This window comes from Eptatretus burgeri, chromosome 3 (genome assembly GCF_056783735.1).
Source record: "Eptatretus burgeri isolate ZD-2024b chromosome 3, Ebu_testis_v1, whole genome shotgun sequence".
In the NCBI taxonomy this organism is placed as follows: Eukaryota; Metazoa; Chordata; class Myxini; order Myxiniformes; family Myxinidae; genus Eptatretus; species Eptatretus burgeri.
This window is the reverse complement of record NC_140963.1, coordinates 19,827,424-19,842,949: the sequence shown is the minus strand read 5'-3', so window position 1 is coordinate 19,842,949 and position 15,526 is coordinate 19,827,424. Positions and strand designations below refer to the sequence as shown.

General features: G+C 43.6%; 1 protein-coding gene across 9 annotated transcripts in view; it reads left to right on the top strand.

Moving 5' to 3' along the window:
- Nucleotides 1-15,526, top strand: part of LOC147029496 (uncharacterized) — a 313,146-nt gene that overhangs the window by 4,739 nt on the left and 292,881 nt on the right. For all 9 annotated transcript variants that reach the window (XM_085871980.1, XM_085871978.1, XM_085871977.1 and 6 more), the window contains exon 2: nt 13,721-15,229. In XM_085871980.1, the coding sequence (XP_085728106.1) occupies nt 13,763-15,229 (1,467 nt within the window). In that variant the 5' untranslated portion in view covers nt 13,721-13,762. The remainder of the gene's footprint in view (nt 1-13,720; nt 15,230-15,526) is intronic.

The window sequence follows — 15,526 nt, the reverse complement described above, 5'->3', positions numbered from 1 at the left end:
GAGAGAGAGAGAGAGAGAGAGAGAGAGAGAGAGAGAGAGAGAGAGAGAGAGAGAGAGAGAGAGAGAGAGAGAGAGAGAGAGAGAGAGAGAGAGAGAGAGAGAGAGAGAGAGAGAGAGAGAGAGAGAGAGAGAGAGAGAGAGAGAGAGAGAGAGAGAGAGAGAGAGAGAGACAGAGAGAGAGAGAGAGAGAGAGAGAGAGAGAGAGAGAGAGAGAGAGAGAGAGAGAGAGAGAGAGAGAGAGAGAGAGAGAGAGAGAGAGAGAGAGAGAGAGAGAGAGAGAGAGACAGAGAGAGAGAGAGAGAGAGAGAGAGAGAGAGAGAGAGAGAGAGAGAGAGAGAGAGAGAGACAGAGAGAGAGAGAGAGAGAGAGAGAGAGAGAGAGAGAGAGAGAGAGAGAGAGAGAGAGAGAGAGAGAGAGAGAGAGAGAGAGAGAGAGAGAGAGAGAGAGAGAGAGAGAGAGAGAGAGAGAGAGAGAGAGAGAGAGAGACAGAGAGAGAGAGAGAGAGAGAGAGAGAGAGAGAGAGAGAGAGAGAGAGAGAGAGAGAGAGAGAGAGAGAGAGAGAGAGAGAGAGAGAGAGAGAGAGAGAGAGAGAGAGAGAGAGAGAGAGAGAGAGAGAGAGACAGAGAGAGAGAGAGAGAGAGAGAGAGAGAGAGAGAGAGAGAGAGAGAGAGAGAGAGAGAGAGAGAGAGAGAGAGAGAGAGAGAGAGAGAGAGAGAGAGAGAGAGAGAGAGAGAGAGAGAGAGAGAGAGAGAGAGAGAGAGAGAGAGAGAGAGAGAGAGAGAGAGAGAGAGAGAGAGAGAGAGAGAGAGAGAGAGAGAGAGAGAGAGAGAGAGAGAGAGAGAGAGAGAGAGAGAGAGAGAGAGAGAGAGAGAGAGAGAGAGAGAGAGAGAGAGAGAGAGAGAGAGAGAGAGAGAGAGAGAGAGAGAGAGAGACAGAGAGAGAGAGAGAGAGAGAGAGAGAGAGAGAGAGAGAGAGAGAGAGAGAGAGAGAGAGACAGAGAGAGAGAGAGAGAGAGAGAGAGAGAGAGAGAGAGAGAGAGAGAGAGAGAGAGAGAGAGAGAGAGAGAGAGAGAGAGAGAGAGAGAGAGAGAGAGAGAGAGAGAGAGAGAGAGAGAGAGAGAGAGAGAGAGAGAGAGAGAGAGAGAGAGAGAGAGAGAGAGAGAGAGAGAGAGAGAGAGAGAGAGAGAGAGAGAGAGAGAGAGAGAGAGAGAGAGAGAGAGAGAGAGAGAGAGAGAGAGAGAGAGAGAGAGAGAGAGAGAGAGAGAGAGAGAGAGAGAGAGAGAGAGAGAGAGAGAGAGAGAGAGAGAGAGAGAGAGAGAGAGAGAGAGAGAGAGAGAGAGAGAGAGAGAGAGAGAGAGAGAGAGAGAGAGACAGAGAGAGAGAGAGAGAGAGAGAGAGAGAGAGAGAGAGAGAGAGAGAGAGAGAGAGAGAGAGAGAGAGAGAGAGAGAGAGAGAGAGAGAGAGAGAGAGAGAGAGAGAGAGAGAGAGAGAGAGAGAGAGAGAGAGAGAGAGAGAGACAGAGAGAGAGAGAGAGAGAGAGAGAGAGAGAGAGAGAGAGAGAGAGAGAGAGAGAGAGAGAGAGAGAGAGAGAGAGAGAGAGAGAGAGAGAGAGAGAGAGAGAGAGAGAGAGACAGAGAGAGAGAGAGAGAGAGAGAGAGAGAGAGAGAGACGGAGAGAGAGAGAGAGAGAGAGATAGAGAGAGAGTGAGAGAGAGAGAGAGAGAGAGAGAGAGAGAGAGAGAGAGAGAGAGAGAGAGAGAGAGACAGAGAGAGAGGGAGAGAGATAGAGAGAGAGAGAGAGAGAGAGAGAGAGAGAGAGAGAGAGAGAGAGAGAGAGAGAGAGAGAGAGAGAGACAGAGAGAGAGAGACAGAGAGAGACAGAGAGAGAGAGACAGAGAGAGACAGAGAGAGAGAGAGAGAGAGAGAGACAGAGAGAGAGAGAGAGACAGAGAGAGAGAGAGAGAGAGAGAGAGAGAGAGAGAGAGAGAGAGAGAGAGAGAGAGAGAGAGAGAGAGAGAGAGAGAGAGAGAGAGAGAGAGAGAGAGAGAGAGAGAGAGAGAGAGAGAGAGAGAGAGAGAGAGAGAGAGAGAGAGAGAGAGAGAGAGAGAGAGAGAGAGAGAGAGAGAGAGAGAGAGAGAGAGAGAGAGAGAGAGAGAGAGAGAGAGAGAGAGAGAGAGAGAGAGAGAGAGAGAGAGAGAGAGAGAGAGAGAGAGAGAGAGAGAGAGAGAGAGAGAGAGAGAGAGAGAGAGAGAGAGAGAGAGAGAGAGAGAGAGAGAGAGAGAGAGAGAGAGAGAGAGAGAGAGAGAGAGAGAGAGAGAGAGAGAGAGAGAGAGAGAGAGAGAGAGAGAGAGAGAGAGAGAGAGAGAGAGAGAGAGAGAGAGAGAGAGAGAGAGAGAGAGAGAGAGAGAGAGAGAGAGAGAGAGAGAGAGAGAGAGAGAGAGAGAGAGAGAGAGAGAGAGAGAGAGAGAGAGAGAGAGAGAGAGAGAGAGAGAGAGAGAGAGAGAGAGAGAGAGAGAGAGAGAGAGAGAGAGAGAGAGAGAGAGAGAGAGAGAGAGAGAGAGAGAGAGAGAGAGAGAGAGAGAGAGAGAGAGAGAGAGAGAGAGAGAGAGAGAGAGAGAGAGAGAGAGAGAGAGAGAGAGAGAGAGAGAGAGAGAGAGAGAGAGACACAGAGAGAGAGAGAGAGACACAGAGAGAGAGAGAGAGACACAGAGAGAGACACAGAGAGAGACACAGAGACCCCACCATAAAGTTTTGGCATTCATCAGTTTTCATCAACTCCAATGCTGTTTGTGGCTTTGTCCATCAATGAGGTGCTTGCTGCGCTTGCGTGGAGTGTTGGAAGTGTGACTCTGCAATGTTTCCCTTCCCAAGGTTGTGTTCACTCAAAGATCGCTTCATAACTCATGGACCGTATACTACTGCTACTACTGCAGCTATTACTTCAACGGCCCCAATTATACCCACTTTCCTGCGCAGTCGGCCAGGGAACATTTTTTGCTCAAGGCTTTCACGTAGCAGATGCTCAAGAGTTGCGTACTCCAATGAATGTGGCAGAAATTCGTTCAGGGAGCCACGGATAACTCGCCTACTCTTCGCTAAGGCCGCCCGTGGGACCTTTGACCTAATAATACTAAGTGGATCGGACACCCGGCTTAATGCCCATCCGAGGGACGGTGCACTTCATGAAGCAACAATCCGACATTTGTAGCTTCGTCAAGGATCGAACCCAGACGAGACATGTCAAAGATTAGTGCGCTACCTGTGCACCTGACCATCATGGCAGTGGACACGAAATAGTCAAGATGCCTCTAATGGAGCCTCCTCCAAACAATTTTTAATTTCTTAATGTTTAAACTGACAAAAATAACAACAGCAACAACAGGACAGAAGTGTAGAAACACAAGCTCATCGTGAAACCTGAGACAAACTTTTCTTCCGTGCGGTTACACGTTTCTTGCACGTTGACATGATAAGAGCCACGTGCTGTGGTTGAAGATAAATTTCCGAATGTATAATGTTTCATTGAATTTCTTGAAGGTGTAACACACAACTTCTCCTTTTGTAAAGATTATTACTTTGTATTGAAGAACAAAATGGATTTTTACCCCATTTCCTCCAACGTGTGAACCTCAGTTGCATGATACTCTCGAATCTGCCCAGGATTTATTTTTTTTCGATGAAAGTATGAGTGTGGGATTCATGCTGATGATTCACTTAGATGGAGACAGTGAGAGGCGGAGATACTGAGAGAGTGAGAGATGGAGAGAGTGAGAGATGGATAGAGTGAGAGATGGATAGATTGAGAGATGGATAAAGTGAGAGATGGATAGAGTGAGAGATGGATAGAGTGAGAGATGGATAGAGATGGATTGAGTGGGAGATGGAGAGAGTGAGAGAGTGAGAGATGGATAGTGTGAGAGATGGAGAGATGGATAGAGTAAGAGATGCATAGAGTAAGAGATGCATAGAGTAAGAGATGCATAGAGTAAGAGATGGAGGGATGGAGAGAGTGAGAGAGTGAGAGATGGAGAGATGGATGGAGTGAGAGATTTTAGGGAGTGAGAGATGGATAGAGTGAGAGATGGATAGAGTGAGAGATGGATAGATTGAGAGATGGATAAAGTGAGAGATGGATAGAGTGAGAGATGGATAGAGATGGATTGAGTGGGAGATGGAGAGAGTGAGAGAGTGAGAGATGGATAGTGTGAGAGATGGAGAGATGGATAGAGTGAGAGATGGAGAGATGGATAAAGTAAGAGATGGATAGGGTGAGAGATGGAGAGATGGATAGAGTGAGAGATGGATAGTGTGAGAGATGGAGAGATGGATAGAGTGAGAGATGGAGAGATGGATTGAGTGAGAGATGGATGGAGCTGCAAGAGTGAGATACGGAGAGAGTGAGAGATGGAGAGATGGATGGAGTGAGAGAGTGAGAGATGGATAGAGTGAGAGATGGAGAGATGGATAGATGGAGAGATGGAGAGATGGATGGAGTGATAGAGTGACAGATCCATGGAGTGAGAGATAGATAGATAGATAGATAGAGAGAGAGAGAGAGAGAGAGAGAGAGAGAGAGAGAGAGAGAGAGAGAGAGAGAGAGAGAGAGAGAGAGAGAGAGAGAGAGAGAGAGAGAGAGAGAGAGAGAGAGAGAGAGAGAGAGAGAGAGAGAGAGAGAGAGAGAGAGAGAGAGAGAGAGAGACAGAGAGAGAGATGGATAGAGTGAGAAATGGGGAGATGGATAGAGTGAGAGATGGAGAGATGGATCGAGTGTGAGAGTGAGAGAAAGATAGAGTGAGAGAGTGAGAGAAAGATAGAGTGAGAGATGGAGAGATGGATTGAGTGAGAGAGTGAGAGATGGATGGAGTGAGAGATGGATAGAGTGAGAGATGGAGAGATGGAGAGATGAATAAAGTAAGAGATGGATAGAGTGAGAGATGGAGAGATAGATAGAGTGAGAGATGGAGAGATGGATAAAGTAAGAGATGGATAGGGTGAGAGATGGAGAGATGGATAGAGTGAGAGATGGATAGGGTGAGAGATGGATAGAGTGAGAGATGGATAGAGTGAGAGATGGATAGTGTGAGAGATGGATAGAGTGAGAGATGGATAGAGTGAGAGATGGATAGAGTGAGAGATGGAGAGATAGATAGAGTGAGAGATGGAGAGATAGATAGAGTGAGAGATGGGGAGATAGATAGAGTGAGAGATGGAGAGATAGATAGAGTGAGAGATGGAGAGATGAATAAAGTGAGAGATGGAGAGATGGATAGAGTGAGATATTGAGAGATGGATAAAGTAAGAGATGGATAGGGTGAGAGATGGAGAGATGGATAGAGTGAGAGATGGAGAGATGGATAGAGTGAGAGATGGATAGGGTGAGAGATGGAGAGATGGATCGGGTGAGGGATGGATAGAGTGAGAGGTGGAGAGAGTGAGAGGTGGATAGAGTGAGAGATGGATAGAGTGAGAGATGGATAGAGTGAGAGATGGATAGATGGAGAGATGAATAAAGTAAGAGATGGATAGAGTGAGAGATGGATAGGGTGAGAGATGGAGAGATAGATAGAGTGAGAGATGGAGAGATGGATAAAGTAAGAGATGGATAGGGTGAGAGATGGAGAGATGGATAGAGTGAGAGATGGATAGAGTGAGAGATGGATAGAGTGAGAGATGGATAGAGTGAGAGATGGATAGATGGAGAGATGAATAAAGTAAGAGATGGATAGAGTGAGAGATGGATAGGGTGAGAGATGGAGAGATAGATAGAGTGAGAGATGGAGAGATGGATAAAGTAAGAGATGGATAGGGTGAGAGATGGAGAGATGGATAGAGTGAGAGATGGATAGGGTGAGAGATGGAGAGATGGATCGGGTGAGGGATGGATAGAGTGAGAGATGGATAGAGTGAGAGATGGAGAGGTGGAGAGAGTGAGAGGTGGATAGAGTGAGATATGGATAGAGTGAGATATGGATAGAGTGAGAGATGGATAGAGTGAGAGATGGATAGAGTGAGAGATGGATTGAGTGAGAGATGGATAGAGTGAGAGATGGATAGAGTGAGAGATGGATAGAGTGAGAGATGGATAGAGTGAGAGATGGATAGAGTGAGAGATGGATCGAGTGAGAGATGGATCGAGTGAGACATGGATCGAGTGAGACATGGATAGAGTGAGCGAGTGAGAGTTGGATAGAGTGAGAGAGTGAGAGATGGATAGAGTGAGAGATGGAGAGGTGGATAGAGTGAGGGATGGAGAGAGTGAGAGATGGAGAGAGCGAGAGATGGATAGGGTGAGAGAATGAGAAATGGAGAGAATAATGGAGTGAGAGATGGAGAGATGGAGAGGTGGATAGAGTGAGAGATGGAGAGGTGGATTGAGTGAGAGAGTGAGAGATGGATAGAGTGAGAGATGGAGAGGTGGATTGAGTGAGAGAGTGAGAGATGGATAGAGTGAGAGAGTGAGAGATGGATAGAGTGAGAGATGGAAAGAGTGAGAGATGGAGAGATGGAGAGAGCGAGAGATGGATAGAGTGAGAGAGTGAGAGATGGAGAGATGTATGGAGTGAGAGATGGAAAGAGTGAGAGATGGAGAGATGGAGAGAGCGAGAGATGGATAGAGTGAGAGAGTGAGAGATGGAGAGATGTTTGGAGTGAGAGATGGATCGAGTGAGAGATGGATAGAGTGAGAGATGGATAGAGTGAGAGAGTGAGAGATGGAGAGATGTATGGAGTGAGAGATGGATGGAGTGAGAGATGGATGGAGTGAGAGATGGATGGAGTGAGAGATGGATGGAGTGAGAGATGGATAGAGTGAGAGATGGATAGAGTGAGAGATGGATAGAGTGAGAGATGGATAGAGTGAGAGATGGATAGAGTGAGAGATGGATAGAGTGAGAGATAGAGATATATAGATATGGAGAGAGAGTGAGACAGGTGGAGAGACAGAGACTTGGAAGGATCCAAAGGTAAAGATGTGGAATTACTTGAATGACCAATTAATTCTGGAAAGCATCTAAAAATGCAAAGCCCGTCTGTGTCCGCTTTGGGTTCAGACTTCTTCTTCCTCTTATTCCTCCTCTTCCTCTACTTCCTCTTCTTCTTTTTCTTTATGCTATACATGACGATAATTGATTAAAAAAAAAATTGCGATTTTAGGCGATCTTGACATTTTAATCTCAAAAGCAGTCGGCTTCACTGACCCAATATTCAAACTCTGCTAAAATTTCAAGTCAATCACATGGAAATTGACGATTTTGTAACCTTGACCTTTTGCCCAGAGACACAGAGTGAGAGTGTGGCACATGTCATGATTGAAAGACATTTTCTAAGCGTTGGACAAGCTCGTGATTTTATCAACAACATCTGCAGAGAGGAAGAGGCTGCTTGTTAAGTCCATTTCTGAAGTACCTATGATCCCCCTCCATCTCCTCTCTCATTTCAAATGGCATCAAAGTGGACTGCTCAGAAGAAGGCCCAATGCCTCAATTTGAAATATTGTGTCCGCAACCCCTCGCTCTCTGTACCCATCCTCCCCAATCCTACTCAACTGCACCTGGAGTCTATCATTCTCACCTGAGAATGTGGAGAGGTTTTTGGCAACGCTCAACTTGATTCTACAACTGGCTCGATGACATCAGTGCACGTGTCTTAAAAGCATGGTCTGTCCTCTCTTGCACATCCTTCTTCTGCTTCCTTCACTCTATAATTTATCCTCGGTCATCTTCCATCTGTGTGCAAATCGTCCAATATCACTGCGTTGCACAAACATTGTGCAAACACAGTTCCTCTTAATAACAGACCTATTTGCTTACTTCCACGCATCAGCAAGGTTAAGGAATCCATCATCGTAGTTGACATCAAATCCTTCCTTTTTTCCAATGGCCTCATCTCAGACCATCAGTTTGTATTCAGATCTAGTCACACTGCACTGGGCATGCTGCTTCTGCTCTCCCAACAATAGATTGAGGCCCTCAATCTCAGATAAGAGATAAGGGCTGTCATTTTTTGGACATACCTCATGAATTCGATACAGTCTGGCATCCTGCCTTGCACTCCAAACACTCTTCCTATGACATCCAAAGCCACTTCCTCTCATGGCTTACAAACATCCTCCACTGTCATAGTCAGTATGTGGCTAGCAACAGGATCCTCTTATTTCCTCTCCCTGTCAATCCTGGAGTGCCCCAAGGCAGTGTATTGGACCCAATCCTATTCATAATCTTTAACAACAATCTTTCTGACTCTGGAAAATCCTCTTTCTCTCTTTGCTGATGACTCCACTCTCTGCTGTAGCATCCCTCAGATATGCAGGCAGCAGCCTCTTCACTCTCTACAGACCTTGGGGAAACCGTGAGCTGGTCCAACACTTGAAATGTATCTTTCCATCCTGACAAATCTCACACTCTCACTCTCTCTCTCTTTGAAAGGACCATTTGGAAAACCCTCCCATATACCTTCTTAAGAAACCTCTTGAAGAGTTCAGTCTCTCAAACTTTTGGGCCTCGCCATCAGGCATGATCTTTCTTGGGCAAACCACATATCCAAAGCCAGCGTCGTCTGTCGTGCAAAGGCTTTCCTTGGCACATCTGAACGTTTATCTACTTGCAAGGCCTTCATCTGCAGCTTGATGGAGTACTGCTCTCCTCTTTTGGCTGGTACCCTTACTTCACACCTCGGTCAGGTTAATGTCATGGAAACCAAGGCCTTTAACATAATTTGTATCTCCCACGAGAAGCTAAGAGTCTGGCCATATTACTTTCACATCTTAGAAAGTTCAGTGGTCTTATTGTCTTCTACCACTCCCTTTCTGGTCTTGCACCCCCTGCCCTTTCTTTGCTCTGTCCCCTCCCCCCCCTCACCCCCAATGTTTCTTCAGGGTGCAATGCATGTGGTCTGTCAGTAGCACACTTCTTGTGAAACCTTCAAAATCCAGCTTCACTGCTCACCTCCACTCATTCATTCCTCTCCTCTTTTCTCTCACCTATGGAACAACTTCCTCAGCTTGTTCAATCCCACTCTTCCCTCCAGAGATTGAGCTTCAAGATCGATGTTCACGATCATCTCATGTCATCTCCCATCCATACCCATAATCTTTACTTCCATCATTCACCCCTCCCAAGCCCACTTCTTTCCATAATTCCAAGTCATGGGGGTTCCCCCCCCCCCAATCCCACATCCTCTTCTTGGTTAAAAAGATATTTTGTTCCATTTATGCTTCTTACCAAGTTTTCCCTTCCACCTATGTGATAGAGCATTTGCACCTGTATCTCATTTATTCACCCCCTGTGTCCTCCTCCCCCTCCCCTTCGCTCTCATTCTTCCAATGTCCTTTCTTCCTCCAGATCTCCTATTTTATCCCTCCACCTTGCTGTTGATGATTCCCAACCTCTCCCTTCCCCTCCCAAACTTCCCTATTCTTTTCATTATGTTCGCTCCTGGTCCATTATGTGTTCCAGCTTTTCCACCAGCCTCAATTCCGTATACAAAACCCCCCTCCTAACTTTTCCACAGATGTGTCAGTGCAGAATTTATGAGCACACTCACATGACACACTTCCCACGAGAAAGATATGATCAATATTTCTCAGTTTGAAAAACGAAAATACACTTTTGGGGCTTCGAATGGAACATAAGAAACAACAAAAAATAACTTTCTCAAATAACACACGTCTTTATTCCACAAAGCAGCATTGTTGCCGCACTTGTGATAAAGTTGACTCCCGTAATATTATAGGGGAAGCTGATTAAAGATCAAAGCTCGACAAATATTAGTTCTGAATATTTTTGCTCTTTCCTCGCGAATATGGAAAACATTTGGTCTAATGTCTCCACCCAAGTCACACGTTGTCGGCTGAGAAAAGACTTGTGACATCGAGAAATGCGCACATCATCAAAGGCAGATTTTCCATCTTTAAGGATGATGTCACCATAACATTTTGGAAGAACAGCACATTCCTAACCCAAGGCCTTCCAGTGTCCGGAGGTCGTAAAAGTCGCTCGTTATGTCTGGTATTTTTCAAGGTCCTATTCTCTGTCTTGATGCCTATCCTTGTATCTGTTGATTTCCATCTGCTCTCAGTAACCTCTACTTTGAAATAATAAACATCCGATCCAAATTTTTTTTTAAAAACCGATCAAATTGCAAATGTCTCACCAATATGTTTTGTCGTTCGTTAACTCATTTTAAATTAATGATCATGAGTCTGTTGTGAATTGAGTGTTCTCTTTAACAGAGAGTTGTTAGTTTCTCGGTCTCAATTTGATTCGGAATTGACTTCGGTCCTGGTTAATACATCATCCTGCTCTTTTGTAATCAGGAGTACGACATCATTACGCATTCCATCCTTCGAGGGAAATATTGAAATGACATCTTCCATCAGTTTGGTCCCACCTCTTGGTGTTTAAGATGCCAGAATATTTTGTGAAAGAGTTGTACATGTGCTCTCTTTCACCATTCACACTCCAAATTCCTCATATTGGGTTGAATACTGCATCAATCCTTATTCAGAGTACAGCACTTTTGCCGTATTGCTTTGCCAAAGCTGGTGTGGGTCCGTGTTGACGGTTAAAGTTTTATCGATTAAAGGTTTACGAAGGTGTGCTTAATGCCGTGGGAAACAAAGTAAAGCTGACATTTCAGGCATTCACACTTCGTTGGAGCAAGAGAGGTAGTCTGAGTAACACTCTTTCCATCAACCACCTGAAATGTCAGCTTTACTTCGCTTCTCACATCATTTAGCACAGCTTTCTTTCTCAACTTCCAGCTGGTAATGTCCACAGTACTTTTATATTCCGAAGCTTTTGCTGTGGAGCCTCCAAGAAAAATATGAGTTCATTGAAAATATTATATGCCGACACGTATCAAAATTTTTGGCTATTAAGATGAAATGAGTGCAATTTTGAAAATGAGGAATTATAAAATTCCATCTCACTGTTACTCAAAGCATTGCCTTAAAAACTAGAAGGGCACTCAGTAGAGCACATACCTCCACCACTCAATGTCTGATCCACAAGAACGTATTGGGCCCAATACATTTTTCAAATATCATACTATATACATAGTTTTTGGCCTGATCTCTCAATGGTGAAGAATCACTTTAAAATTAAATAATTCTCATATCAGGATCCAGATTCAGATCTTCACCAAAATCGAATCAGTTCGTCTTTATCACACACCCAATCTGTCCACCAAGTTTCGTCTGAATTCGTCCATAACTTCTTGAGATAGCCTGTACACAAACAAACACACAAGAAAAAGACGTCATGCAGAGCACACACAGTTCTTGCAAAATCCACCCCCCTTTCCAATGGTTGCCATGGATACATCAAATTGTCCATTTCATTAAAATTAAAATTGACAATCAATATTAATCAAAGCTCAGGTCATTCAGATGAAAATTGATTATTTTTCAGATTGACATTGATGATTTTAGAAGTTTGACCTTGAGTTGACCTCTTGACCTCAAAAATAGTTGGTTTTCAAATTCAATGATGTGCCATGCAATTGCTTTTTAAAATATCAGGTTAATCAGATGAAAATTGATTATTTTTCAGATTGTAATTGACGATTTTACAAGTTTGACCTTGAGTTGACCTTTTAACCTCCACATAGTTGCTTTCCTAATTAAGTGATGGACTTTGCAAATCCTGTTCAATGTTGAAGCTAATAGGATGTAAATTGATGTTCTTAGAAGCTTGACCTTGAGTTGACCTTTGACCTTTTGATCTCAAAAATAGTTGATTTCCCAATTCAGTAATGTACCATGCAATTGCTGTTTAATTTTTCAAATTCAACTCTGAAGCTAATAGGATGTAAATTGACGATTTTCAGTTGAAAATTGATGATCTTAGAAGCTTGACCTTGAGTTGACCTTTGACCCTTTGATCTCAAAAATAGTTGATTTCTCAATTCAGTAATGTACCATGCAATTACTGTTTAATTTTTCAAGTTAATCGGATGAAAATTGTCAATTTTAGAAATTTGACGTCTTGATCACCTTTGACCTTTGACCTCAAAATCAATAGCCTTCTCAGTTGAGACTATCTCTACAACTTGGTAAAGTTTCATGACTATCGGTTTAGAATTGTGACCTGCAGGTGATTGACAAACGGACAAACAAGCAGACAGACAGAATAACAGAATCGACTGACCAATATACTTGAAAAATCTTCCATTTTGCACGTAATAAACAAACAAACGCAGATAGGGGTGAAAAGGTAACCTACTTCGCCTCCGGTGGCAGAGGTAATAATTTTGTACACGAGCCCAAGTCTATTAAAAATATTCAGTATAAAATCTGGTCTGGCCAATTTTACAAGAGATGATAAAAAGTTATGCAAACAATATACTTACAATAAGCAGCTTCTTGGACATTAAGCAGAGACTCTTGTGACGTTATCACACCGCGTGTATCAGAGGACGTGCGTACATGCGTAAATGAAGTTCAAACTCGTTATACCAGCAGCATGGATCGTAAATAGGTCAAACTAGTTTGCTCATTAATTTTCATAACATTCTCAAAGTATCGTGCGTTATTCCCTGAACGATATCATCAAAGCCGGTGAACAAATCAAACCATCTCATCAAAGCAACTTGCCCCTGTGGGCATCTTGTTCTGCTTACTTGTATTGTGTTGACGTGTTTCAATGGACTATTCCTGTTAGCATCCTCATTTCCTTTTGTGCAATGACACACAATAGAGGCAGGAATTAGTTTCCTTTACCTGGGTTCTTAAAGACTACAATGGTGAAAATAATTACGGCTCAAAGTTTACAAAGGAAACTTATAACCAGTCTACAAAAGCTGTTGTCACGTGATCACAGTTTTGGGTCGTGTATATGAGGCTGATGCACACAAAATGAAACCGAATGTATGCAGAACATTGTGAGAACAGATTTGTTTTGTTAATCTTGTCTCCGCGATTGTTGCACGCCCTTTTGTTTTTACTAACGGATAACATGTCCCATGCTGTAGCTTTGTTTGCACGAAGGAGCAATGATGAAACTACAATAGATGTAATGGAGAAGTGCTTTGTTGATTGTTTTGAAATCAGAAGTTTTGTTTGCCTGATTGAGAGGCAGATCCAAGATTTTGAGAAGGAAGTAGGAGAGAATGGGGTGGGGGAAGGGGTTGGGGTGAGGTTGCATTTGTCCAAAAACAACTGTTGGGAGAGGCAGGCTCTATAAGTGTGTTGTGATAATTATATGTCTGGCTAAAAATATTTCAAACATTTCTATGGTAAGACAGTTTAACAATTTCAATATGAAAGTATATTCGACGAAGCGAGATATGATGCATTATAGTTTTCCTGGAGAATGTGAATGGAAGGTGGGTTCCAGACTCCTTGGTCTCCCACGCTAACCTGGATGCCCCAGTTGCATCTGTTTTGTTTTACTTCCATCATGATAGATTTTCCTTCCTTAAAAAAAAAAAAAACAACCTTTGTGGTGTACAACCAAATCGGAAGAGCACCGTAATTTACATTCCCAGGCAGAAAATAAGTTTTACAATCTTCTTGCTTGCAAATTATTAATTAATTTGCTCACACGTGCATTGAATATATAATTAATATGAAGTGAAAGAAATGCAATTTTTTTTCGTTTTTTTGGACTGGTGCAACGTGGATCTACTCAAATCCAGGTGAGATAATCAATGAAACAGCATAGTAGCAATGAAGCTTTAAAGGAAATAACTTTTATTCCTTGTTCCCCTGCCCTTGTGTCGCAGAGCATCATTTCATACAGAAAGTTTACGTGAAAACTGGACCGCATGATGATAGAAGGAAAAGATCAAGGTGAAGCTGTTAGTGGAGCAGAAACGGTTGTGCTTCGAAGGCCAGAAAAGAATAACGATTGCGATGGTGAAAAGAATTATGGCTCTCATGTACGCCGCATCAAAAGTATGTTTTTAATGGATGACAAAGGTCAAACAAGGAGGCCTGTACTGGCTCCCAAACCCTGGGGACCATGTCGCTCAAGCATTATTCTTGAGGCATCTCATTCAGGAGCGCATCTAAACATTCCTGCTGAGGCTGATGCTGCTCAGTCCCCTTTGGAGCACAAGTTTACCAACACAAGGAAAGTTTTTGAAAAACGCGATGGTTCAACTCAAAAGAAAGACGTCGATACCGGCGTAGAGTCTGTATCGAAGCCAGTCTCGCGTAGGCCAACCAGTTTGCATACAACCAGGTTTTCTGCTTCAGGTGACTCTGAGTTAATTTCTCCAACATCCAGGCAGTTTGCTGTGTCACCAGAAAATGCGGCGAATAGTCTTTCAAGTAAGGATGAAGCCGGAAGGAGTAATGTTGACCATACATCCCAGACGCTTGATCCATTTGTTAATGTCAAAGACAGAAATGATAGTAGATTGATATTGACTTCAGCAAACCAGCCAGTCATTGCCAGGGCAAAGCTGGGTGAGACAGCACAGCGGGAAATAATTGCTGAACAGCTAGAAGCATGTGACTCATCTTCTCCAAGTTACGTTTCCTCAGAGCAGCCAACGAGTCCGACACTCGCATCGTTTCCTAAAAGGGTGCGACAGTACAGTCTTGAGTGTCCGAGGCCTTTTAAGTTGCAACATGATGCACATCCAGTGAAGTGGACGAAGAAAGATAGTCCTGTTTCTCCTGGATCAATGCGAAACCGCTCGTTATCAAATAGTGATGCAACCTTCCCGATATTAACACAGCTGCAATCCTCAAAAGAAATAAAACCGGTTGATGTGGACCAAATGTTACCTGATAAGTTGCAGTGTTCATCAGGAAACGATGATATCTTGAAAAAAGAATATTTAAGAGGAGAGCAAGGGCACACGACAAGGGAAACAATTGAGGTGGTTCCCGCAGCTCATGTTCCAAAGCAGCGAGCAACCGTGCTGGTGCAGCAACGTAACATTGATGATCAGGATGATTCGGCTGTAGAACAACCGCTGGAAACAGCTTCTGATGTTGGATATGAGGGAATGGAGGAGAAAAAAATATTTAGCGATAATGCGCAAACAGATAAAGGAGTTACGGCCATAAATGAGGCAGCGATAGGGCCGACAGCCATCTTGCCAGAGGAAACATCTGTTTCTCTGGACGGGAAGAATGACTTGAGTGTTGATGAAGAGCATGATCACCCTGACAAAATGATACCAGAATTTCCGGTATGCACATCTGGGAAAGTTCATGGGATGGATGATGTGGGGATATCGCACCAACCACTGCCCCTGGAAAGTGAAGGGACTCGAGAGGTGAGTATTTTTATTACCATTCTTTTAATCAATTTAACATTGTAGATTTCTCTGCTTGAGTTTCTGAAGTACACTTGATTTGTACAAATATCCAAATCCAGGAGGGAATTGATGTACAGTCGACTTTTATTGTGAAAACGCACCTTGAGATGTTCTCCTTCGTTCTGGACTGAATGTGTATAAATTATGTGGGATCAAGTACGAGTTGATGAGTTTTTTTGCACTAATTTTTATTTCTATTCAAACATTGTGGTTTTTTTCAATCTCAGGTGAGATCATTCAATTCACAGGTGTACT